The 27,507-nt window shown below is 40.2% G+C and overlaps 1 protein-coding gene across 1 annotated transcript in view; it reads left to right on the plus strand.

Annotated features, from left to right (window-relative positions):
• The window catches only part of LRRC1 (leucine rich repeat containing 1), a 70,165-nt gene that overhangs the window by 14,814 nt on the left and 27,844 nt on the right, over window positions 1-27,507 (plus strand). Inside the window, exons 2-4 of the mRNA XM_041477496.1 lie at window positions 819-936; window positions 15,223-15,301; window positions 18,442-18,531. Coding sequence (XP_041333430.1) covers window positions 819-936; window positions 15,223-15,301; window positions 18,442-18,531 — 287 coding nt within the window. The remainder of the gene's footprint in view (window positions 1-818; window positions 937-15,222; window positions 15,302-18,441; window positions 18,532-27,507) is intronic.

The following is a 27,507-nucleotide window of genomic DNA, read 5'->3' on the forward strand; positions in this document are numbered from 1 at the left end:
AATGTCTACATCTCAATGGGTTTTAAATGATCCTTTTTCAGTCACCAGCTGCTCCCAGTGCCTGGGGTTGACCTGACTTTCAGCTTGGCCTATTTTGTTGTTATTTTGTCTTGGGGGCTGCCAGACCCGCTGAGCCCATAGCTGGGTCAGGGAATGTTAGCACGCTGTCTGCACTGTGTGCTGTGCTCTCACGTGGACAAGGCTGGGCTGGGTTTTTCCTCAAGCAAAGAAGACCTGAAATGCTGCCCAACTTTGATTAGTCCTTCTGAAACTGGGCTGTAGAACAGAGTGTTTGAGGCTAGAAAGAAAGCCAGCCTGGGGGAGGCTGGTTCTGTAACCTAGTTGGTTTTGGTGTTCTCCTGCAGAAGACCTTGTCAGCCCCTCTTCATCAGTTTTCTGGATCTTGCTCTTTGGAAGTGTCCCTCTGCATTAACTTCCTAATGAGCCCTGGTGTGTAATTAGGATGCATTTAATTACTCTGCTTGGTGGCCTTATCCCATTAATGACTTGAAGCTGGCACTCTGGATTTTGGTAGTGCCTATCTGCAATGATCTTTAACAGCAAGCTTTATGGATTTTTTTTTTTCCATACATTTTCATTTTAGCTAAAATACAGGTTATAGTTTGTCTGCATGTGAAAATTAAAACAAAATGCTTGTTCTGGTACAGGTGTGGAGGAGATCTGCATAACTAATGCCATGCAATAGCTTTAATTAGCTCACATTTTGAAAGTGATTCCAGTTATTCCTCATCATTTATTATGCCTATATGTGAGTTATGTGATTATTTTCTGAAATGTAATTTTTTTCTTTTCTTCAGCCTTTCTTTCAGCTTGTGAAGTTACGGAAACTTGGACTTAGTGATAATGAAATCCAACGGCTCCCTCCAGAAATAGCAAATTTCATGCAGCTGGTGGAACTTGATTTGTCTCGAAATGGTAAGCTCCAAGGTTAATTTGCTTGATTCTATACTGTCCTGTGACATGGTCTAGAAAACTGGGTTAGTAGGGTTTTTCTGTCTCAAAATTGTTATCTGTGTCCTACAGAACACTTTCTTGTCTAATTCATGGATTTACCTCTACTTCTAGACGGAAGGAGGGAAAGAGCAGAAGGGAGCTTGTGGTAGAAATAAAATAGTACTTGACTGTAGTTCTGTGTTTCTGAGAGCCTGCTTTATTTTTCAATTTAAAAAATGCTTCATGTGGTAGTTTCATATGTGTATCTATCACAATGTTGACTTCTTTTCCCAAGCTCTCTGAAATGCCTGGCATTTAGAGATGGAAAAGAAAACATTAAAAAAAAAAAAAGAAAAAAAAAAGTTGAAAAAAAAAAAGCTGCTTTCTGTCCTAAAAAAAGGACTGCCTGTGGGTTAGAAGTCCAGTTCTTTATCTCTGCTTTGCTCTTTACCTGGGATTAGCAAGAGGCAGAGTGCTGGTATTTCTAGTACTTTTGGAAGAAGAATCAGTGTGTTTGTCAACTGCAAAGATAAATTCAGAAAAGAATGATGGGAGAAACTGTCTTCTAAAATGTGTTGTTGGAATCAGCATGGGTTTATTGTTTGCTTGCAATGCCTGCTGCATATATTGTCCTGCATTGTGATGGAGTGAAAGCATCTTTTTTTTTCCTGTGGCCTGGTGAACTTACTAGTTCTACAAGGAGTTCAGGGGCTGATGGGTCACCTTTAAGCAGTCTTTTGACCCAGTGATCTAAAAACAGTGAATCTGTGTTACCAAATTAGAGCAACTGTCAGCTATTTTTGCTTCCTTACGTGCAGTGGATGTGCACAAAATGCTCTCTCAGCTGTGATGGAAGGGGTGGGAGCGATCAAGGTTGTGTAACCTTGTAAATAAATGAGGGTTGTAATTGAATATTCAAGAAAATAAACAGTGTAACAGGGAGTCTTCTTTTTCTTGATGGTTTGACTTCACATCAACTCTTTGTGGCTGAAGAATATTGTTGCTACTTCACCTTTCCATAGCATATTTCCTTTATTTGTTTGGTGCTTTAAATTCTGTCTTTATCTGATAATATAATTGATGAAGCGTGATGAGTCTCCCGGCAATTGCTGAAAAATTTCTGTGAACCGTATAATTTTATGTACATTTGGAAAACCTTTTAAGAGAAGAAAACTGGAAAAAACCCCAGAGACTGAAGAGACAGATTAGTTAAAACATTTTAGAAATACATGAACATTAGTTGCTGTGGTATTTGGCTACTGAGTTTGGCTGAGTTGGGTGCTGTCAGTGACAGACTTTATACAAAAAGAAACCCTCTGTTGGCTTAGTAATTCTCTTTGCAAATGAATAACTAGTTGGAAAAGAGCTGGTGGATCAGAGCCATGTGAACTCTTGTCAGCCTGGCTTGGAAGTTGGCTTGAGAACTCAACTGTAACAAGAGCAGATGGTGTGAATGTTTATGGCTGGGTAGATGCGTGTGTCATTAGAAGTTACTGCACAGGGAAGTATTTTTTTCCAGTAATAGGTTGAACTAATGCTGGTGGCAGGGAGCAGTTCCTTTCCTATATCCAAGGTCCAGTGTTAATTACCCATTTTATTGCATTGCTTTCTTTTCTCTGTGGTTCATTGCAGAAGGTGGCTGATACCATTTCCCTCTGCTTAATTATGTCACAGTTACTGCATGACTTGACTCTTCAAATTAAAAATGCACCGTGCAATGTGGTGCAGGGGGGCCGTGGTGGAAAATAACTAGTCTTACTTTCCACTGTTTGGCCATTTTTATGATTGTCTTATGGTTCTCCAAATCAAAAGGCAAAACACACCATCTGGGATGCTGCAGGGGGAATTCTCGCAAAAGGTTTTTGAGATTTACAGTAATTTAATTTATTAGCTTTGTATTTTGAATCCACCTCCCAGTATGTCTCATTCTAAACCTGCCACAGGTTTGTCCTGTTCAGTGGTTTGCACTACAAAAGGTTTTGTTTTTCTGACTGCCTAAAACTACTTAGGAAAAAAAAAAAAAAAGGAACTCTTCATATTCCTTTCAGGCAGAGAAAAACAGCTCTGCTTCTCGATATGCAGTATGCTGCATGAATAGGAAAGTGTGATGGTGACATCTGAGCTTGGGAAATAAGAGATCATTGTTCTGTGTTTTTTGTTGTTCTAGTTGTCTGGTTTGGTGCACTAATTGCCTTCAGTTCTGGCCATTCTGTTTCCTCAAGAGCTTAAAAATGCAGATATAAATTCATTTAATGTTCTCTACATGGGAATAGCTTTTTCTGTTTTAACCTCTCATCACAGAACAAGGAAAGGGTTTTGAATAAACAGAGTACTTCCATTTCTGCCATAATAAAATGGTAATATGTTTTCCTTTCTCCTACTTTATAACCCTTTGGCCAACATATGGTCTTTGAAGCCTTGTGAGATGGTGGGTGGGCTTGGGTGCCCTTCCAAGCTGCGGTGGCCAGTTGTGCTTGGAGCAGCTGTGAGGTGCTGAATCTAGAGGAGGGATCAGTATCTGCAGATCTCTGGAGATAGCTCTGTATGCCTGTGCCATACAGCATTATGTGCTGTGTAAGTAGCCCTGCTTTGTAGGCACTTGGGAAACTCTGAAATGTGTCTCTTAATTTCTCAGGTGTTCTACAATGCCCAAGACATGCTAGCATCGGTGTTAAAAATGTGCTACAATAATAAATTATTTACGCAGTTTCTTTGTTAATGAGTGAATCTAGAACTACAGAAATCCTTCAAGAAATAAAACTAAAAAGTCTTGAGCAGATGTAAATTTGATGCTCCCTGTGTATGTGTGAGAAGTCTGTGGAGGTTAAGGATAGCCTCAGTGGTGCAGAAGGAAAAGGATTTGGGAAGGCTAGCAGCCATATATTCTTAAACCTTTCCTGGAGTATTTGCATGTTGATGCTATTTCTCATGCCCTGCAAGGCCCATGTGTTCATGCAGATTTTCCTAGGAAGCATCCCTACTGTGCTTTTCTAGTCTGGCTGAGGCTGTTATTTGTGCTAAGGTTGAAAGGATGAATCAAGGATTGGAATATAAGAGGGCAGAGAAGCTGTGCTAAGAAAACAGCATAGTGATGGTGAGCACTTTGAAGGTTATTTGGCAATCCAGTTTATCTCTGCTACTTGGTATCAAGTTGTTCAAGAAGTTCATGTACTCATTCTAAGGCTAAAGAAAACAGATTCAGTAGGATTTCAACAGTACATGCCTGAGTTTTGTCTTGCTGGCAAAGAATGTCTGAAACTCAAGGGTGCTCCCTGAGGAATCTTCTGAGATAGATACTCACCTGCTGTGTGTCTGAAGCTACTGCTGGTTCCCTCAGACTCCCCGGGGCTGATTAAATCTTTCCCTGGATTCTCATACCACGGGTGAATTGTGTGAAGGCACTGGGTCACTGAAGCATTCTTGCTTGATGACCCTCAAGTTTGGGTAGGGCTCAGGTGCTTTGTGTTGAGCTCCAGTGCAAGTCTTTGCTCTGCATGAGGGAGGGGGAAATTCTGCTCTAAGCACAGTGAGAAATGCCTGTGTGCTATTTTTCTACCCCACAGCACTCGGACATTCTCTCAGGTAAGTCCTGAAAGACCCTGTGATTTATAAAGTGCAGTCTCCAAAGATAGAAAGATGTGCTCGAATGTCTGCAGTTCTTTCCTGGTGCCTCGACTGGCACTTCATTTAGCTTCCCTTCCTTCCAGAGGCATGCCCTGTGTTTCAGATCCCTGTGAGTTGTAGCAGGTTGCTACCCCTGCTGCTCACCCCCCAGAGATTTCATTCAGCCACTCCCTCCCCCCTTTTCTTCTTGCACAACCCCTGGAGGCAAAATTCTTAAAGCTTAGGGCCCTGCTATCCCAGGTTCATTAAAATGTTAATGGCTTTTCTTGTTCTGTAGCTTCTTCTAGACAGGAGGGGCAATGCATAAAGTTTCTGTAGTTAATTTAATGCATGCTGATATTCGGGGTTATGATGCATGTAAGCTGTGCTCTTGCAGAGGTGGTGCAATCCTTTTTAGTATCCCTCTTCTCCAAGAAGAGGGGTGTTGTTTGCTTTTGACAAATACTAAATCCTCCAAGCTCCACTGATGTGTTTTTTTGTCATGATATTGCATGTTCCTTAAAATGCCCTGGAGGTGTTAATTTAACTGTTGTATTCTCATTTGAAAGAAATTTCTATCCTGAACACGCTTTCTCTTAACAGGTGTGCTGTGGAAGCCAGGTTTTTTGTTCTTAATGCCATACACCTTTCACAGCCATTGACAGATTGTCAGCAGCTTGTTTCACTCAGCTCTTTTAGCATAAAAAGAAAGTCACTGTGAGCTAGGATAGTAGGAATTAGGCACTGGAGTGGCTTTCCTATCCTTCCCAGCTTCAGGAGTGCCGTTTGAACCATCCTTTCTCTGATGCAGGCTGACCCCGTTGCTTTTGTAGGAGAGGAGCTTCCTGCCCTGCTGTGTCTACCTGTGAGTTGCTGTCTATTTGTGATCAAAGCCTGCCAGGCTTTTCTGCTGCTCCTCTTGCTTCCATTGAATGTGTATACCAAGGGCTTGGTCGTGCAAGCCCATAGCACTGCTAGTTGCCCTGTGCTGGCAGTTTTGCACTGACTGTCTGTAGTGACTTTCCAGCTGGCAGCAGGTAAGGGGACTCAGATGGTGTGGTCTTCTGTGGAAGAGGTCTGTAACCTTGCAGTTTGGTGTTATGTCCAAGCCCCGAGACTCAAAACTGTGGAAAAGATGCAAGTGTGAGTGCAGTGGGAGAATTAAATTGTTTTTTATCTTATTGGTAGATAGATTATTCCTGTTCTGTTTGCTGATTCAGCTCTCGTTGGAGCTGAGACCCATTACTTTGTGAACTGAGGAGTGATGGATTTTGCTGTGGCATCTTACTGAGGAAATCTGTGTGTGCGCACATCTTGTTAAGCTATATTTGGCCCTACATGGTGCTTGGTACTAAACTCTCCACATGGTTCTTTACTATGATAACCAATAAGAATAATACTGTTTGTTTAATGTGTGCAGTTCATAGTTCTGGCTACATGGTATATTAGTTGCTACCTATTTTTGTAGTCTCTGGTTGAACTGAGCTTATGACTGTATTGATAATGTGGTTGTTCTGGACACAGTTCTTGTGACATGAGGATATTCTCATTTCAAAATCCTTTCTCCAGACAGTTGCCATATGCTGTCATTTATATGAAAATAATTACAGATTTAACCAAGATAAATATGCTACTTTAGGATTACCATAACAGTAGAGATGGTTCCTCACAAGCATGTCAATAATCACTGCACTGTGTGAGGAAAGACTACATTGCTGCTATGCAAGGTCTGAGCATGGTCCAAGGCTTTGGAAGTCAGTCTCTAGAAGATCAGTATCATAAGTGCTCCATGAGCCTTATTCTTAAGTTTTCCTTGCTTCCAAAATGGATCACAGTTGCAAATTTAGAAACTTATATTTTGTTTTGTCTTCAGCTCTCAGGGTGCTTGGAGAACTCTACAACAATGGTATTTAACTGTCCTACTTTCGGCTGTAGGCAATTTGATATTTCTGCTTTTTATTTGAAGTGTTTGTTCTTTTTAGTCACTTTACAACCCAATTGAAAGTCTCTTTAGATATCTTGGTCATCCTCAGGACACCACACGCATTGTGTCATAGGTAGATTTTATTCAACAAGGAATTAGAGGGCCAGGTGAGTAGGCAGAAGCTTTCCTGCAGAGCGTCCATCAGTCCATCTTGCTGAAGGGTGGTGTAGAATCCTTGCTTTGCTGTCTGAGACACAGCTCACTTGTTTGTATCGGTGCCTGCACATCAGTGCTTTCCCTTTTTAGCTCAGCCACCTGCTCTCCAAGGTATGCCTGTTTTCTGTACTGCAGGATCCTTCCCTTCTGCCCATAAAGTAAGTGTTCCTCTCTTCCTCTCCCCCACTGAAAACAAGATAATCATTATGTTTTCAAACTAGATATTCTGATGGAGGAAAGGCTTGAACACTTGTTTTGGTTGGTGATCCAGCTATTTTACAGTGAAGAGATAAGCTAAGTAGGGAGAAGCACTTTGGAGTTTTCTGATCTTGTCCCGCATCCTCACATGGATTCTGCTCTCTTGTCTGGCAGCTGCTGCTGTTGCTTTGTGCCCTTGCCTAGAGTCTGGCTGTCCATCTCTGCTGCATTTCCACATCATCTGTGCAGAGACTTCCTTAATGACATCCTCTTCTTCACTGCCTGCCACCAGCTGCCTTAACATGAATGTGCTGATACAGGTCTGATGGTGAATAGCAACACCTAGAATGCTAAGAAATAGATGGGAATTGATGCTTTCTTGCTCAGTGGACAAGGAAAAAACCCCAAGCTAGCAACCTATGCTGGAAGGCAGTGTAGTTGACAAATACATCTATTTTGTTGACATATGGAACTGCTGCATGTTGCTTGTTTGCCTTCTGAACTGATTTGTGTCCAAGTGAGTGCTTAGAGACAAACAAGATTTGCTCTCCTACTCCTGCATGGACATGTCTTATCTGATACAAGAAAGCATCCTGTGAATGCAGTTGCTGCAACCCTGGTGTGTACACCTGAAAGTGATGGAACACCCCACCAGAGACTGTTGTGTTTTGTATGGTGGTAGAGTAACTTAAACTTCAGTCTGCATATAGTAACTGAATAGTAACTGCATATAGTCTGAATAGTAACTGGTTTTTGGTTTTGTGGGGATTTTTGGGATTTTTTTTTGTGCTAATGAAAGCAAAACAGACTTGGAGATAAGAGAATTTTTTGCTCTTTTAGGTGGTTGCTTGCTAACAGTTGTGTGTTTGAGTTTTGATGTAGGAGTTGGGGTTTTTTTGACACCTCTAATTTCTTGGGACATACCTTTTCTTTGTATTATCTCCCATTTCTCTCTTGAGGTTAGTTTAAAATTTGTGCTTAAAAGCATCATCACTTTAATATCTTACACATGAGGTTTAGGGATTGATGTAGAAAGGAGCATATTAGGGAAGAAAGAAACACCTACTGCAAATTAATTTTGGACTCTGGATCTCTGCAGAGTGCCTCAGACATGTAGAAATTCTTACTTACTTTGAAGAAGTGATGTAAAAGTGAATCTGATTTGTGAATCTGTGTCACTAAAATTAATTTGATGTCAGTAGGTTGGAGGAAGAGGGAGAGCTTTATATGCAGCAGGAGAAGTAAGGTGAGGAGAGAAATTACTGGACCATGTCCTTGTGCAGGGCTTCTCATCAAGGAGAGGCAAGAAGCAGCAGGTGCTGATTGTGATTGAGAAAGAGAAGATAAATGAAATCTCATGATAGAATAATTTAATTAGAGAAGTCTAGAAGATGTTATTTTTAAATGGATTACAGAAAAGTGGATTTTTCCATCATGGCAGATTCTGCCAGATTTAACAGTTCTTTCTGATGAGACTTTGCTAATGTACTTATGTGTGCATCTAGCAATAGTGCCTTCATACAAAGTCAGAGGAAAGCTATGGAGAGGAGCAGGCCAAGCTTAGGCTCCTGAAGTGTCAGCTAGAGTGTTAAACATCACACAGTACACATAGGAATGACATAAAATAAAGACTTAATTTTCTGGATAATCTGGATTAGAGATCATAAAATGGTAATCTGCAGACAGAAGTTGTTAGTTATGTATTCACAGATTTGCTTGGGTTTTGGTTTATTCAGTTTCTATTTTATTGGGAATGTGAGATGACATGACAATGAAGTTAATGAAGAATTAATCTGGAATAAATCTGGAACTTTGCTGTTAAAACACTTCCTCTCATCCACAGCTTCGTAGGTAGAATACTGATTTTCACATTTTTTACCCTTACTTCTCAGACTAAAAGTATTTAATTCAAATTATCCTTGAGGTCCAAGGTGGAAATTCTTATAAAAATATCTCCATTAACTCTTTTGTTTAACTCTTGACTGGCATGTATAAGTAAAAAGGTAGAATACATAAATTTGTTGTCAAACTTGGGCTCTTCCACTTAATTCACCTGGAACTATTGTTTCCTTGTGATCTGGTCTTCCAGCTCTTCCCTCTCTCTCCCCTTCTTTTTTCCTCCTGTTTCAAATTTAGAGCTCCTGATCTCTGTTGCTGCTGCTTGCTGCAGCTGAGGATAGTCTGTTGAATTACAACATGCTATCTGTTCAAAAACCCAGCTTGTTCTCATGTCCCTGCGCAGTTTTCTTTCCAGTAATGTGTCCAATATAAATGTATGTGTGAAATGCTGTTTTGTGAGGACTTTGTCCCTGGTGCTCCTGTTGTTTTGAAAAGGGATGTTTCCAGAAGCAGTGAGGAGGAGAAATGAGACATGTCTCTTCAGTTTCTTGTTAATTATTCAGTAAAGGATTTACTTGAGAAAATGCAACCTGAACCCGTTGGTGAATTTTCCTTAAAGCTTTAAAGACCGGTCTTGAAAGAGCTTTATCTCTTGTGTGTTGTATATCCTCAGCTTCAGAGCCTGAAGAGGAAAATGTTACAACCTGTTCAAGAGCCACTTCATCTCAATAGACTTTGCAAGAACCATATGACTCCTATCACATTGTGCCCCAAAACTTGCAGCACTTCATTGAAAGAGGTTGATTACTTCTGACTTCAGGGCTGGTAGCAGAGCGTCCTGGTTTTAAAAAACAGGGAAACCTGTCTGATCAATGTGAATGTCATGGTCTCAGTATGGAAATGGAGGGAGAGGATGAGTAACCTTCCTCCATCCCTTCCCCTGCAGGATCAGATCCTTGGGAGCTGCATTTGGCTGCTTTTGGGAGGGTGGAGAGATGTGGTGGGGACATCTGTGACACAGCAGCCTGCTCAGCTGGGCTTTCCAGCTGGAGAGCCCTGCAAAAAGACAAACAAATGCCTGCAGCACAAATTCCCACTTGAAAGGTATTTGACAAAGTGGGCAGTTTCCTTCCATGTTTATTGGAGGGAGGAGAGGTGGAGAGCAGGGCTGGAAAACTGAGCTTTTCCAAGAGCAGGCTTCTCAGGGATCCCTCTGAGAAGGTGGGTGACATGGAGGAACCTCCCTGGAAGTGACAAGAGAACCTTTAGGCTCCTAAATCTCTTGAGTGTTGTGATGCTTAATGCTTCGATGGACCTTTGGTGTGTGTGGGTGTATGTGTAAATACTGTAGTTGATAATGTATATTATGTTTGTGAAAAGAGGGGGATGAAAAATAATCTGTGTATTGAATTGAATGGATGAGACCTGGTTTGCTATCTCCTATCTCCTGAGGGATAGTGCTGCATGGATTCACAGTCTTTGAGTCTAGAATGGGCTTCCTTGGGTATAAATTTGGTGTAAACTAATCAGCTGCTGAATTACATTTATGAATTACTACTAGTTGCTAAGCAGTAAAGGCATTTTGTCTTATGTAAAAGTGCTGTATATACCTCTTGGTGGACTTTCCACTCTGACCAGGTAAATCGGGTCTGTTCAGCTGATTCTGGCTGGGGTATATGCAGTGTGCCAGCTCCAGCGCTCCTAACACACGGTGCTCTGTGTTGCCTTCATAGCTGGAAAATATGACTGCATCCAGTAGTTGCTCCCTGAAGGACTCTTGGGCGTGGTGAACTCTCCCTGAGGAATCTCTGATATCTGAGAGTTCACCAAAGTTCTTGCAAAAATACGTTTTTTATTTTGACTCAATAGTCACTGTTTGAGTAGCTCTGATCTGGCAGCCCCATCACAGCCTAGGACTTTCCTGGCCATTGCTGTTGTGATATTGATTAGGTGTTGGAAATTATGTTCAATATTGCAGGAGGTATAAAGGATGCTGGCTGTACTGAAACTATTACAAAGTATTACAAAGTATAAAAGCACGCTGCAACACTGTAGCCTTTGTGTAGATGGAATATTATCAGTTCTTGAAATTTAATATAGAATGCTGGAAAAATATGCCATACAGAAATTTTATCAGTTTAAAAATAACTCTCCCAGTCATTAGAGGAAGACAAGTGGGGGAATGTGGATTGAGTGATGTAACTGTTGTAAAAACCTTCCAAAAAAAAAAAAAAAGAGGTGGGGGGAGGAGGAAAGGATTATCATCAATCAGAAGGATTTTCAGAAGTAATTTCCTTATCTAGGCAGTCCAGAATTCCCTAGTGTCAAACTTACTTCTAAAGTTACTTGTACAGGACTTGCTAAATTGTTAGCAAATTCTTGTGCAAACTGTAACAATAAACATATAAACATCTGAAGAGGTGTTTTGAATGGAGAAGGAGACCCATGCCCTCTTGTATACATGACTGCTGAGCTTGATTTTGATCCACTGCTGCTGCTGCAACTTCATTTCTGCTGTCAGTGTATCTGTGCTGTCACACGTCACAGGGCTTATGTTTGGTTTATGGCTTTATTATTAGCAGTGCTGCACAATCTGCATACCAGAACATCTGGGGCACATCGTGTAAAAGCAAAGCATTCATCAGAGTGTAGCATTAGAAGAATCCTAGATATTTAAGTAGGATTTGAGCTGGTTATCCAGCAGTGGCAAGAAAAGTATCTAACCTTACTGTTGCTGATATTGGCAGGTACATAGATGTTAATGTCTGTAACAAAATCGAGTACTCAACACTAATGGTGAAAGGTTCTTAATCCATCAAGAGACACAAGGACTTCTTTATATATTTTAATATCCTCTGTTGCATTCCAGTTGATTAAGTCAGTGGTTTTATTATGTACTTTTATCTTCTCTGCTGCAATTATCACTCAATTTTTTTGTCATATAGTAAAATACGCCTTTTCTCTTCTGAATTCATTTATTCAATGCAATGTTACACTAGTTTTCACACGTAGTGATAAAGTATCTTAACTTGTGTTTTGCTTGAGAAACCTTTTTAAGATGCTTGGCAATGAAAATGAGTTACATTTCAACCTATTTGACTTCAGTAAATGTATGATGATCCTCGCTTCAGAGAGCTGCACTGAATTTTTGTCCATCCTTTTGTCCAGATAGGCAGAGGAGAGAAATGAATAGTGAAAGAGAATCAAGTGAGGAGGAGGAAAATGTACTTTACAAAATCAGAGAAGGGGTAATATTTGAAAGGATCACAGTGGGTCATTAATCCAACCTCCCTGCTCAAGCAGGATTGTCCTAGACCACATTGGACAGGATTGTGTCCAGTTCATTCTTGAATATTTCCAGGGAGAAGACTCCACAACCTCTCTGGGCAACCTGTTCCAGTGCTTGGCCACCTGCACAGTAAAGATGTTTTTCCTTATAGTCAGGTGGAACTTCCTGTGCATCAGTTTCTGTCTGTTGCCTTTTGTCCTATTGCTTGGCACCACCAAGAAGAGCCTGGAAACGTCCTCTTGACACCCTCCCTTCAGATACTGATAGGCACTGATGAGTTCCCTTCTCAGCTGTCTCTTCTTGAGGTGAACAGGCCCAGGTCCCTCAGCCTTTCTTTGTAAGAGGGGTGCTCCTGTCCCTTAATCATCTTTGTTGCCCTCTGTTGGAACTGTTTCAGGAGCTCCCTGTCTCACACTGGGGAGCCCGGAATGCGACACAGTTCTCCAGGTGTGAACTCACAGCTCAGTGAGTTCTCTGTCCATCTCACTGTCTGCACCTACTGAGTTTGCCTGCAAGGTTATTGTGGAGACAGTGTCAAAAGCCTTGCTGAAGTCCAAAGAGACAATATCTCATTGTTCTCCCCTCATCCATCCAGATAATTGTTTCATTGTGGAAGGCAATAAATTTCATCAGGTGTGAATCCATGCTATTTCTGATCACCTTCTTGTCATCCATTTGGAGGGACTGAGGTGAGGCTGGCAGGCCAGCAGTTCCTTGGGTTCTTCTTGCTTTTTTTTGTAGATTGGGCTGACATTTGCTTTTTTTCCAATCCTTAGACACTTCTCTTCATCCCCATGACCTTTCAGAGATGATCATGAGTGGCCTGGCCATGGTGTTCACCAGCTCCCTCAGCACGTGTAAACCAGCAGGGCCCTTGGACTTGAGAAAGTCAGGTCTGCCTAGGTGTTCTCTAACCCAGTGCCTCTTGACCGTGGAAAAGTCTTCCTTCCAACATTGCTTTACTCAGGTCACCTGGGTCAGAGATTATGTGAGAAAAATCCACAAAAATGAAATTTCTCTTGGTTTTGCTGTGTCTGTTTTCATTTCTTTTTGAAGAGTTTTGCTCATGTACTGACTTCATAGTCTGGGAAAGCACATTTTATTTCCAGAACAGATTCAGTAATTTGCAAATGCATCCAAACTATAAGCAGTGCCTATACTGTGTTATTGCAAATGGTATTTTATATATATTGGAGTGATTTTTTCCTTAGCTTGGATGATTGTTGGCTTTCACAGATGGTATCCAGAACTGTTATAACAGAAAAAGCATGTCAAAATACTTTTGCTGAGAAGGCATATTTTCTGAGTTTTGTAGTACATCTTACAGGAGTACAAGAGAAACTATTTGCAGTACGGCAGTGAAACCATCTTTTGGTGGAGGAAGTCAGTAGCGTGATTAGTTTTAGAAACCTCTTCAATGAGGATTTATCTTCTGCTTTATGTGTTGTGTTTTTATACGTATATATTTTTTCCACAAAAAATTAGGATAGTTATTTTTACTTCAACTTTACTTTTTGTTGTTTCCTTGTTAGTTTGTTTTTAATTAATGAGAATTATTGTCATGCTAAAGTGTGTATCTCTGTGTGAATGTGTTGTGTGTGTACATAAATGCATTTTAAATGTATTTGTGGATACTGGCTTGGTTGCAAAGAAATAAGTAATTCTCAGTCCTCAGAAGCTTTGAAATAGAGATGTCTCTTTCAGAACGTTTCCAGCTACTTCCCAGGGAAGAATAGCATGAAGAGTAGATAGTGGATGACATTTTTTACTTGCTGTTGGTTAGCCAAGTTCAATGTCCGTATTTGTTGTTGTTGTAATGCAAGATAGAAGTTCCAGTGTCTATTTGACTAGATTTAGATGAGATTTTAGGAAGAAATTAACTGCTGTGAGGGTGATGAGGGACTGGAACAGGTTGCCCAGAGAAGCTGTGGATGCCCCATTACTGGAAGTCTTCAAGCCAGGTTGGATGGGGCTTGGAGCAACCTGGTCTAGTGGAAGGTGTCCCTGCCTGTGGCAGAGGGGTGGGACTAGGTGATGCTTTCCAACTCAGACCTTTCTGTGATTTTGTTCTGAGTTGGGAAGCATTCAAGCTAGTTGCTTTTGGTGAGGTTGCCTGGCAAGAGATAAAGCTGGTGAGCAGGTACTTTCCTCTTTTCTACACTTTTTTCTCCATCACACCTCTTTTGGGGAGAAAATCTGAACAAAATAAATAGGTAGTCAGTTCTGAGTTAGTCAGCTAGGAAAGTAACTAATTTCCATATTTTTTTTTCAATGTATTTAGATCATATGTGGCTGGTGAGGTCAGTGGAAATAGCCAAAAACTTTGAAACAGAAGTCCAACCTTTACTTAAAATTTTACTTTTTTAAAATTACTTTCAAAATTAATCATAAAGAATAATTTTGACATTCAAGGAAACAAAAATATTTGTTTAATTTTTGCTGGATCTCAGTGACAGTAAACAAGTACTTAATCAGAAGACTCACAACGTATTTCTGGATATTCAGTTTGCTGTAAGAGTGCCACAAGACAATTTCATCTTCCTAAGATGTACTTGACTTGAGTAGATATATGTGCTGTATTGAAGTTCCTTGAAAAAAAGTCCACCTGTTTTCATGTACAAATATCTCTGTTTACTTCTTGGCAGTCTGAAATGGTGTAGTTATGGTAGCACTTATTTGCAGCCTGTCGGTGTAAATATGATTTTCGAATTACTTGGCTATGGTGTAAGGGAGGATGTTTCTGCTCCATGAGTGTAAGTTACATGTGGAGAGACTTGCACATTCTCTTCTTCCTTCCACTGCTTTCCTTTCCCGTGTTCTTTCTTCCACTACAGAATGTGGGCATGTATTGCTCAATTCACCAGAGGTTCAGATTATAATTGGCTCTTTAGGGCAGCCCTAGCATGTTGGTTGTCTGATTCTTTTCATGGGCAGAGTCTGATAAAGATCAGTCCAAGGACAGGTGAGTAGTCGTAAGATGAACATGGAGCAGGAGGGGAAAATGGGGTGTGAAAAAGCACAAAATGGGTCTGCTTCTGTAGTTCTGTACTTGGACAGGGAGCAGTCTTGCATGTTGAAATGTCTTGAAAGATACCAAGATAACTCCTTGCATTAGTGAGTTACTGTCATTAAGCAATAATTTCAATGCAGATGCAGTACAGTTGCTGACAATTTTTTCCTTTTTTTTTTTCTTCTGCAGATATTCCTGAAATACCAGAAAGCATCTCATTCTGCAGGGCACTACAGGTAGCAGATTTCAGTGGCAATCCACTGACTAGGTAACTTCACCTTCTTGTTGGTATATGACATACCGGAATTGCAGTCTTGCTGTAACAATTATGATTTTACATAAGCCCTTAAAAATTGTGACCTAGAGTGTTTGCCTCTGGCAGGGACTGCAGCAAAAGTTCAGATTGAAAAAGTGATGTGCATCTTTCTTTGGGTGGGGATGAAATTAGCCAACCAGAAAATTCTGATTTGGTAAATCTGATTGTCTATAAAATGATTTTCACCCCTTTTTTTAAATGCATAGGAAAACCATGTTCATACATGGGAAAGATACAACAATGGTTAGAGCAAATGAATTGGCACAAACCCAGGTGCCTGATGATTTGGAATAGACTTTAGATCAGCTGCTGCAGATAATGGCTTTTACTAATGATTAAAGCTTGGACTAGCATTTCATCACCCTCCCGTCAATTGGGACACAGTGACATGCAGTAACATGAGGCAGAAATGCACTGTGTTTGTCAGTGGCTGCTGTGTCTGCTGCCAGCCTGTGTTCTGAGGAGCTGAGGTTTGGAGGTTATGCACACTTCTAGTATGGAAGAGGAGTTTTGTTGACATTTCTCTGTTCAATTTGCTGAAGAATTTGGAATTTATCTAGTAAAGTGAGGATGGAACTGGCAAAGAAGAGGTGATTTGCTAGTTAAAACCTTTGAATACTATTTGGAGAACTGTTTCTTGAACCAGCCGTTGCCACAGAGCTCCTTTGTGATGCTGAGCAAGTCACATAAGCCAGAGTGTTCACAGTGGGTGCTCACTGACCTGCTTTGCTTTGTACTGAGATGGCAGATACTTGCAGGGTTGGCTGGCTGGCTGGGCTGCTGCAGTGCTAACAAACAGGAGTCTGTAAGAGCTTAAGCCGCCCCAGTGGTTTTGCAAGACTGCTTCTCCCACGAGTACAGCTCAGATTCTTCAGAAGTGTGCTTTGAATATTGCCCATAGTGCCTCCTAAGTTCTCTGAAAGTCACATCACTGAGCATTAAAGGGACACTTGTGATCTTAATCCCCATGGCTCTGTAGCCTATTTATATAGTGAGGATAATAATACCACAAAAATCCAGCAAAGCAAACTGAGGCTGAACTGATGTTTAGATACACAAGTGGTGAGGGTCACTGAGCAGCTTTTTTCCAGGCATCAGTTGCAGTATAAAGCTCAGATCTGTGTCTCGTGATATTGAAATCAAAAGTGTCAGTAGTAGTGTTCTAGTTACCCTTCTTCATTCATTCTCTGTGCTCAGCAAGGCCTGAGGCCTGAGTAATGTGTTTCCTTAAACAGTACCTCCAATGCACAGCTACAGCTTTGTGGAATTCACAAAAGAGTTTTTCAGTGATGTTGAAATAGATCTCATAACTCTGTGTTGATAATTTAAGGGAATTCTAAAAATTCTTGATAAGTGTCTGCAAAGCGTATGCATGTCCTGGAAAACATCACTCCAAGCAGTTCACGTTAGAAAGCACAGATGCCAGGAACTGTTTACATTTGGTTGCCAGGCATTTCTGTGATGAGATCCAGAATTTCAGTTTTACTTATATAATAGCATGTAAGTTTTTTGCTCTGATTTGCCCAGGCAAAGTGAGAAAGTCAAATAGTTACTTTTGTATAGTACTCTGGAACATTTTTTTAGACATTGATTCTTGTCCGTATTTCCTCTAAGCTTAAAAGCCAGTTGGAGATCTTTGCAGTCAATGTCCTACCACTAATACAGTATGTTGCCTCATTGTCAAATCACTGATGAAACTGAGCATTAAAGATGGCAGACCATTTTTCCAGCTGTTTTCAGATTATTTCAGGTTTATATATTATTTATATCAGTAAAAAGCAGATGCATTTATTTATACACATGTATAGATTTATTATAGGTATAGAAGTACAGTGCCTGCTGTAGAGAGAATAGAATAGTTGTAGTTGGAAGGGACCTACAGTAATTATTGAGTCCAACTACCTGTTAACATCAGGGCTGAGCAAAAGACAATCAAACCATTTAGACTGTTAAACCTGTTAAGAGTCTACATGGTAGTGAGTGGTCCCAGTGGAGCTTTCGAAGCTCCATTTTGAAGATATTGAGCATCTTCTATTAAAAGGTCCAGAATATGAAGCAGTGCAGTACACAATTGATCACATGAAAACTCCCTCTCACCCCACACTGTAATTTGCCTTTTTCCTTCTCCCTATCCGCCCTGTGCAGAGTTGTATTTGCCTCTTGGTGTGTCTCCATTTGTCAAGTTGCCTACAGGTCATCTGCAGGTCATACCATGTGCCTTGAGCTGGGTGATGGGGAGAGCAGGAGCCAAACCAAATGTTACAGCTTGATCTTAGGTTGCATGCTCTGGGGGTTGAGCAGAAGTTGAGTGGCTGGGCCAGGGGCTTCTGCTTCTTTACCTAATTGGCCCCCTTAGCTCGTCCTGTCTGTTGTGCAGCTGCAAACTGAGCTTCTTGGTGTGGCCAGTGAGCAGCAAGTGGCACCGGAGCCCCTCAGTGTGAGGGAATGGAGAGCCATGCCTTGCAGAACACCAGCTGGGTGATGGACCTAAGGGCTTTGGGAACTTGGGAAGTGTTCTGCATGTGACTGCATTTTATAGTGTAAGAAGGGGGGGTTAACAAGCTGTTGTGCTGTGAACCTGTAAATGTGAAATGCTGTAACAGCAGAACATTGTCTTCATAGTGAACAGCATGTTTCTTCAAAAAAGCAGCAATTGAAGAGCAGCCTAGCAGCTAATACAAAATGGCCATGTTATAATGTATGTAACTGGAGTCTGAACAAGAATAAAATTTAATCATTTTACCATATGGTTATAAAGGAAAATAATAGTAAAAAAGGTTGTGGTTTTTTTTTTTTTTTTTAATAATGTGTTTGATTTTATTTTTCAGTTTTGTGAAAATGCTTAAAATGTTCTCAAGCCCTATAGCATTTTGATGTTGCAAATTGGGTGCAGGGAAGAGAGTGGTATATCAACCTGTTCTTTGACACAGAATGAAGTCCCTAAATCACGGGTGGTTTTTTATGATCCTTAGAATTTTCTGAGAGTTATGCTAGAATCTTTCCTCCCTCTGTGTGTATTTGCTAAATAAAGTCTTACTCACATGAAAGAGAGCACTTCTGGAAGTCCTTGATTTGAATTAATATCTCCATAGGTTGCCTGAAAGCTTTCCTGAATTGCAGAATCTGACGTGTCTTTCAGTAAATGACATCTCTCTGCAAGCACTACCTGAAAACATTGGGAAGTAAGTTTTTTGCACTTTATTACTTCTTAAATTTATTTATTTTCTTTATTGTTGTACTTCTTGTAAAAATGATTCACATAATTGTATTTAATACACTTATAAAATTATTTACAGGTCTACCCTTATTTTTTTCTATTCTTCCAAGTTGGAGGGATCTGTTTAAAAAAGCCCTAAAACATGGCATTTTCACTTGAAATTAGCAGGTTAATGGAGAACCTGTAGTGTGTATGTGTACAGTTCGATTCTGTTCTTTAGGATTTAAAATAACTTGGAATTTTAGGTGCAAAATTAATTCAGTGTTTTGTCATGCTGATCTGACCTTTTGCTTTCCTAAGTAACCATTGATCCATTATTGTGAACATGTCAGATGGCTTGCAGCTTAGCTCAAAACCAGGCAATTGCTGGCACAAGAACAGATGGGTAAAAGCTGGCTGTGGTCAGGATGGAAATTTAGAAGCTTCCTAACTAGCTATGGGAGCAGTCTGGTTTTGAAAAAAACTTCAGCGGGAGCTGTGGAGATGAAAATTCGTGGAATAGCTTTTAAGATGAAATTTTATGTTTTTAAGATGTTTGTTCACTCTGCAAGGTAGATCAGCATTGCAAGGAGAGACTTTCAAAGGGGAAACGTGTGAAAAGTGAGCAGTGTTTATGTGCCTCCTTTTGACTGAAATAAACCTCCACACTGGCAGATGGGAAATCCCTTTCCCCTTAGTGGAGAGAAGGGTGTCTCTTCTAATTTGAGGGAGAAGTTCCATGTCTCCTCACTTAAATATCTGAGAATGACTGCTGATTCAGCTCAAAGGCTCCTTCTGCTGTGCCCCTAAGTAGATGCCTAGTGAGGGTTTAGAAGAACAATGTATGTATGTATGTGATGACTCTTTTTTCCATTCCCTGGCTGTTTCTGGTTCAGAGGATTTCCTGAGGTTTGGATTTTGGTTTGTCTAATTGATAGCCCATAATGAATCTGTTTTGTGTACTTGTCCAGTTTCTCCTTGAGCATATGTAGGCATCTTTAGTATTCTTTCCTGGCAAATAGCTGCACACAACTATTACCCATTTTACTGGTTTGTTGTTAGTTCAGTAAAATCCAGGTGTTTCTAAAGAGAGGAGTCCTGCAGGAAGGATCTTAATCATAAGAGCTCCTGCAATGTAGTCAAGTTCAGACTGGCATTACTTTAGCCACTTCCCATGGTATGAAAGCTCTCTGCTGGCGCCACGCCAGCTGCAACAGAAGTGGAAAATATCTTTTGAAACCTCCCACAAGCACTAACAGGTACAGATAGTGTGTGCCCAGTGACTAGGGCAGAGTCTTACCTAAAAATTGCATGGGCTATGTTGTGATATTCATACTGTGATATATTGTGGTATTCTTCCTTCACTAGACAAGTTCACATAACTTTTCATGCAGCTTTTTCAGCACTGGCAGCTAAGGAAGAGCCTGTTCAGGCTTTGCATTTACTGAAAATCAAGGCAAAATATGTGGGATCCTGCCTGATTCTGAAAATAAATAGAAGAAACATGACAAGCACGATTCCCAAAAGCACGCTGTGGACTGCTACTTTGCAGACAGTAGCTGCAGGAAGGTTTTTCCTGGCTTTCCTGAGAGCTCACTGGCTGTGGTGGTTCTGGCTTCTTGATTGTTCTGCCTCTCATTTGGTAGTGTGACTGGTGACAGTCTCTGTTTTGGAGCAGATGACTGGAAACAAGCAGAGTTAAAATGGGGATACCAGAATTTGTAGTGATGTTGATATGTGGAGCTTTGCAAGAAAGAAAGGTAGAAATTTGCCTCATACTGATCCTAAGCAGTTTCAGTGTGAGCTCTCACAGAACAGAGCAATGCAACCCATCCTCTTCTAAAATCAGTATCTGATCCTTGATACTGAAACTAAAAATCTGGTGTCCTCACTTGTGCCAGGAAGAGCCACAAGTTGTCCTGGTGGTCTTGGTGAGTTCTTGTGGAGGGATAGACAAGTCTGACAGGCCTGCTTTGATCTGGGAAGTGTTCCCACATTAGCTGTTTGGAATATGAATATTGTATTGTTACAAAAACACTTTAATCTCATTAGTAGAGACTTTTATTATCAGGTTTATGTTTAAAGAAGCAGAGACAAATGTCTGGTGCTGTTGTTTTTGCTTTATCAGGTATTTGAAATAGGTGGGAATACGTTGGGAAGTCAACAGGAAGCTTGGACTGAAATGCATAGTTTTGAACTCAGAAGAATGATAATGTTGCATGAGGGAAACTCATGGGGTATTCACCCAAAATGTAACTGTTCCTGAAGTCTATTGAGGAATCTCCAACAGGGAGATCCTTTCTGACTCCAACTCAAAATTATTGGGAGGTCTTCTAGTGAACTGGAACTGCAACCTGAGGTCCTTATGGATCACTTCTGAGAGTGAATTTTACTTATTTTTTAGCCTTTGGTCTATAAGTAAGAAATCTTTTTTTCAGTCTGGCTACCAACAAGTGCAACTGTCCTATTTTAGTTGCCAAAATTGTCATAATTTACTGGAAGTGAATTTGATGGCGCTGCCAATCACCTTGTATTTGGTAAAAGCAGTGGAATGCTCTGTGGCTTTTCCAAAGGTAAAACCCACAAACTTGTACTTGTTATTCCTTCCTTTCTTCTTTTTCATCTGCTGGGACCCCATTCCCCAGTGCTGGGAATTGAAAGGCAGTGCTAATTTTGTTTTTCTGGCTGAGCAGACTAAGTCTATAAAAGGTGTTTGGATATGTTTGCAAATGCCTTATTGGAGTTTCAGTATGCTTTGGATAATAATGCATGTTGTTATTTGATGGAATAGACTGGACCAATGTGCTCTATATGAGATCTGCTAAATAGTGAGCACATATGTACTGCTGTTTTTTCTACTACAGCTGGACTTGTTCGGGGAAAGACTTAAGTCCCTGTGCTTGCTGCAGGTCTTCTGGCCACTAGAGTATGTGGGAACTTGGGGAAATGCATCCTAATTGCTTACAGTCTTATGGTGCTGTCTAGGAAACTGCCTAGAACAGCCAGTGAAATCTCTAACTCATCTTCATGTAGTACAGAGATCCGTATGTACTTAGTGTCTTTTTGTCTTTTTTTTTTTTTTTTTTTTTTTTTTTTTTTTTTTTTTTAGCTACCTACTTATAATCTTGTGGTGATGGAAATTTGCCCTTAAATGGGGCAAGCAGTAAAAGCAATGGCAAATCTTTTACAACCAGCAGTACTTTAACATTAGTAAGTTCTTACTAATGGCAGATAATAGACCTGAATTGCCTTGCGGCGAACCCTTACTGGAAGTGTGTCTTCCTTGTGAATTCACATCTCCAGTCTGATTTTCCCATGGGCTGATGTATGAGTGCCAGAGTTCAGCTTCACTGTCCCAGGTCAGTGTCTGAACTTGTTCAAACTGCTAATATGTAGAGTTCCATCAGTACTTTTACTGTGCTGTTAAGCATTCTTCCGCACAGATCTTTTATATTTTTATTTTCCTTTGCATTGCCAAAAGGAGTATTTTTAAGTACTTACAACTGGATGTTTGAAGAACATAGGCAAGGCTTTCCTTGAACCTTTTGTCTTTCCTCTTGATTATGCATAGCCATGCTCTGAGTATGCCAGCTTTTCTTACTCTGTGTGTCCACTTCAATCTGCTTTTCTGGTGCTGCTACATGTGCTGTTTTTTCTCGCTGGATTAAACCTACTTCTTTTAAGCTCATGTATTGTTTCAGGACTTTCTAGAAACATGTAATAAACACAGGACTGGATAACAGATTAGATGTCCTAATATTACCAGTGCTGCTTTTTGTGTTTCTCTGTGATTTGTTCTCTTAACTCGTGGTTTGGTTCCTATTTGGAGTAAAGCAGTGAATGCTATTGCATGGAAGATACTTAAGCTGATAATTAGGTGGGTGCAGTTTGAAGCAGGACTTGTCCTGTTGGCTAGTTGAGCCTTTGGAGAAACAAGTTACACCATTTAAGCTGTGAGTAGGAGTGTCTTTTGCAGCCTTTCTCAGTCTAATGAGAGCAAGTCTAATTTCCTTGCCTATTCTGCAGGGCCGTCTGTGTCTAGAGCTGCCCAACAAGCAGGCATAACCTGTTCCTCCCAGCGTGGGTAACATTTAGGAATTTCCCCTTGCTTCTAGGATTATTTTTCTTCAATACTTCCTTATTCACATAGCAGTCAAAACGCAGGGCATGACTTTTTCCTGAAATTGAAAAATCAGAATATTTGTATGTAAGGATATTTGAATAAATTGGGATGTCTGTGAGGCTTCCTAGGGCATGTTTTATAATAATAGTATGAATATTCCAGCAGCTTTGTGCTTGTCCATATGTGTTCATTCTGTTGGCTTCGGGCCACTGTAATATTGGCTTTTTACCAGTAAAGACTGATGATTTTAGAGATCTGCATAGTGGTCTTCTGGCTTAACATCTAGAAAGAGAAGAGAGATTGTGTCAGCTTTGTGTGTTATTATTTATTTGTGGTTCTTAGGCTTGAATAAGATCCAGGTACCTTCTTTGGAAAGGCTTTTATGTGTCTGTAATGTTTAATCTAGCATTGGACTCTCAGAACTGTGCTTCATGAGGAATTGGCCTTAGCTGAAAAAACAGTCCTTTCAGCATGAAATGCATATCTGAAAAAGACAGTTATCTGTCACTTTCTGTAAGGGTGGCAAAATCAACTAAATTCTTAAGTGGCTGAAGCAAAGGGCAGAGCTTCACTAGTGTATTTTAAATTATGATTGAATACCCATTGGCGCACCAGACACCTAACTCATATCCAGTTTTTAGCTTTCACCATTTTTTCAGCAGTCTTGTCTGTGCCTGGGAAAGATAAAGATTACCAGATTACTTTTTTTTTTTTTTTTTTGGATGTTAGTCTGTAAAGTAAAAGATAATTCATGACTGGCAGGTAGGGTATTTTGCAAGTTCCCTACATGGCAGATGAAAAAAGCTTTCCTCTGCTATGCACAATCTTTATTCCTCCCCTAAAAATACACAGATGGTCTCCTACTTGGACATGATTTCAAAATCCTGAGGATTCAACAAAAGATCACAGAAATACAATGATCTGTAGTATCCCTGTCATTCACAGTTTCCCCCTCCCCCTCTGCTCCCTTTTTTTAAAGACAATTGCACAATCTGTGATGCAAGAAAGTAGCATAGCTTTATTTTAGCTTCAGAAACTTCTGATATGGGGAGGGGTGAATTTCTTTAGATGTGAAGGATATTCCGATGCTGATGACTGATGAGTCTGGTTTACCCCCAAGCTGCAAGCAGGCTGAATGGATCTGTGGAACCTTACTACTGAAAGGGAATTACCAGGTAAGCAGAGATATTTTCCTCTTAACATTTGCAGCTAGCAGGTAGAATGCTGAAATAGGTGTTTCATTATGAAAGTCAACATAATGAAAAGAATAGAACAAATGTTGCTGTGCTTTAGGAGCAACATAGGAGCATTGTTTTGCAGAAAGATTTGTTACAGGCATGCTTTTCAACATAACCATAAGTACCCAGAGATTTCACGTTAGTTCACTGAGGGTGGTGGTTTTGCATATATGTGTTTAATTCTAGAGGTTTCAAAGTGTTCAGCTTCTGAAACAGAATCTCTAATGTTGATCATGGAGAATAAAAGATCTTCAAAGGCAAGGGTGACCTGCTCGATACAGATGGTCCAGAAGCAGATCAGAATGGCATACTAATCCTTAGAATGGATTTTTGGGCCAGTCTGTGCTTGTGTTTTTCTTGGTGTATGCCTGGATGTTTCAAGTGTAGATTATGCATCTGGTAGCATCACACAGAATGGAAAACGTTCTTAAAATTGTGTGGAACAAGAGAATTTAATTCTCTTATTAGGTTTAGCATAATAATGTCTCATTAACATAGAGCCTTACATGACAGGACGGAAGTGATGGGGAAGCTTGTCTCACAAATACGTAGAAGGAGGACTTATGTAGGTGGTCTGGCTAGGCTGATATAAATAGTATTAAAAACTCCTACTGTGGCTTAACTGAATTTAGCATGGCAAGAAATATTTACAGAGTTTGAGTAGGTAGAGCATTCAGTGTTAATCACAGCTGGTTGGCAAATGACAAAACTGAATGTTAACTCAGAAGCTTATTTCAGGAACACTAGCAATGTAATAAGTGAATGCAGTGCCATCTGGCCTTCACATAAGAGATGTTGCATCCTTTATGTTACACAAGAAAAAGATATTTAACATATATTTAGCTGTATTTTTTAAAAGTTAAATAATTCCATTTTTACTGAAGCCATTGAAGATTGATGTTGCATGAGTGGACGATATTTTAAAAACAAAAATTTTGTTGTAACAGTGGGTTGGCTTAGCCTTCTCATTTCTACTGAAATGCATTTCATTAGTCTTGATACGCAAGTAGGACCAATTTAGACTATCTCTGTAACACTTTTAGGGAATTCCTTGGCCATAAAATATAGAACTTTATTTTTAAAATTTGAATGTGACTTGTACTACTGGCTATCTATTGAGTCTTTCCCTCAGTTAGTGGCTGATAACAATGCCTTATAATCCTGTTTTTACTTGTGGAAGATCTGTAGCTTTTTATGAGTCAATTAATGGTATTGACAATTCAATTCAAGTAACTGACTGTGCAAATGCACTTTTCTCTGACTTTCAGTCAGAGTCCTTTCTGTTAAAATCCAGAGTGACAAAATCGTCAACTTCACTTCTTTGGTTCCTATTTAAAAATCAGTCTTTGTAAGGAGTATTTCTCCACCGTAATTTCTGTCCAGTTCTCACAGCTCTGTAGAAATTACAAATGTTAAGAACATAATCCTTAATGTAAGATATTGTTACAAGAATTACTGCTAGACTGCTGTTCTGCTTATCAAACTCTAAAAGTAGACTGCTAAGGAAAGCCTCATGCCTTTCCCCAATGTTATTCATTTAAACTTAAGAGGAACGAATAATGTTTAATTTAGATACAAGTTATATGAAGTTACTTTGCCTCCAATAAGGAGGAGGAGGAGGAGGAGGAAAGCTTTCAAAGATACTTCTGGAAGAATGATCTTTTACAATACTGGTGAGACAAAATAACAATTTCATCAAAACCAAGTCTAGTTACTTTGGTTTCTAGTTGCTTTTCCAGTTTCTCCTGTATTCTGAGGTAGAACCACTGGACTTCATGTGTGTAAAGATGAGTTTGTTTTGAAATAAGGAAGTGCCCTCAATTAGGAAATTAATACTTCCTGTAATTTCTAACTTATCTAAGAATTTCTGGCATTCAGTACCTAAGAATTTGCATAGGTCACTCTCCCCTATTTCATGGTGTGGGCAGAAGATCTCTTTTTCAGTTCTGTCAGATTAGTTTCACAAAAGTTCATCAGTGCTCTTTTTCATCATTCACATTGTAAAACAGTTTCTATGAGCAAAAGGGTAACCAAGGCAGGACTATTCTACTATTTCTAGGTTACCATATAATGTATATGAATTCTCATGTGGCCAATACTGCTTTTGTTGCATTGGAAATGTCATTACACCTAAAATCCACAGGGAGCTGGTTGTTCAGGGAATCCACAGGGAAGATAGATTGCTGGCAGGTGTAGTAACTGGGTGAAGTAAGGCAGACTCAGGGAAGAACTGAAGTGGTAATTAACTCTAGAAATGGGTACATGCTACAGGAGCTCTTGAAACAATCCAACTTTAAGTGCCTAATCTGATGGAGTAGTTTGGGTTGGTTGGAAGGGACCTTCAGAGATATCTAATCCAACCCTTCTGTTGTGGGCAGAAGCACCTTTCATTAGATATGGTTGCTCAAAGCCCTGTTCCATCTGACTTCAGCTTCTAGGGAGGAGGCATCTGCAGCTTCTCAGGGTGTCCTGGTACCGTGTTTCACTGCCCTCATTGTAAAAACTTTCTTCTCCAGACTGAAAAATGCGAACTCTCTGGGCCTGTCCTCACGGGATAGGTGCTCCAGTCCTCTCATCACTTTGTGGCCATCCTCTGGATCTGCTCCAGGAAGACTGTGCCTTTCCTGTGCTGGGGCCCCTGGAGCTGGGTGCAGTGCTCCAGGTGAGGTCTCAGCAATGCAGAATAGAATCACTTCCCTCAAACTGCTGGCCACACTTTTTTACGCAGACCAGGATGATGTGGTTGATGTAGCCTTGGGAGTTTGGACATTTGGTCTTCTCGGGGTCTGTGTGCAGTTGAGGAAACAGACAAGAGGAGAAGAGAAAAAGGTTTTTTTTGGGAGTGACTTGGAACAGGAGCCTATCCCAAAGGTATATGCTGTACCTTCAAATACTTAGTCTGAGTAAGTGGTATTTTGAGAACTAGCTAGTTATTAACTCTGTCATTTTCTTGGAGAATAAAAGCTGCTAAACATCAGGCTCTCAGTGCATTGTTGATCTGCAGCTGGAAGGAAGCCTTGTGGGATGTGAGTAGCTTACTAGGATCCTGTCACATGAGTCTGTAGTCAACTAACTGGTGTGTCCTGGGGCAGGGTCATACATGTTACTGTAGTTTTATTTGGCCAGTGGTGATGGGCTGGAATATATTAAAATATGGCTAGTTTAATGCATTTGTATGCCATTGTCAGAGTACCACAGTTACCTTATTTCTTGGAATACCCTTAAATAGACAGAGAAACTATATTCCTTTTCTGCACAAAAAAAAAAAGAAAAAAAAAAAAGAAAGGACAGTAAATTGCCCAGTTTGGACTCCTTTCCTTCCCACTTTGTTGTATCATGCTTTTTGTTTTATCAGTAGGTCTATGGTTTGATTTGTGATTTAGTAGATTTCCTTGGTGCTGTTTTTTTTTTGTCTCCACCCTTTTCCCAGAGATGTCGTCAGCTAGTTTCTAGTTTCTATTTCTCCAAACTTTACCCATTTCCTAAAACTGTTTTTCTTCCTTGGAAGTTTATTGGTTCACTACTGTTATTCCCCGCCTAGGTTTTTACTCCCAACTCTCCTGATTTGTTGGAAGTTGGGTCTGCCCCTGACTTTCCCCTG

This window comes from Pyrgilauda ruficollis, unplaced genomic scaffold (assembly GCF_017590135.1).
Source record: "Pyrgilauda ruficollis isolate IOZ18807 unplaced genomic scaffold, ASM1759013v1 scaffold40, whole genome shotgun sequence".
NCBI classification, from domain to species: domain Eukaryota; kingdom Metazoa; phylum Chordata; class Aves; order Passeriformes; family Passeridae; genus Pyrgilauda; species Pyrgilauda ruficollis.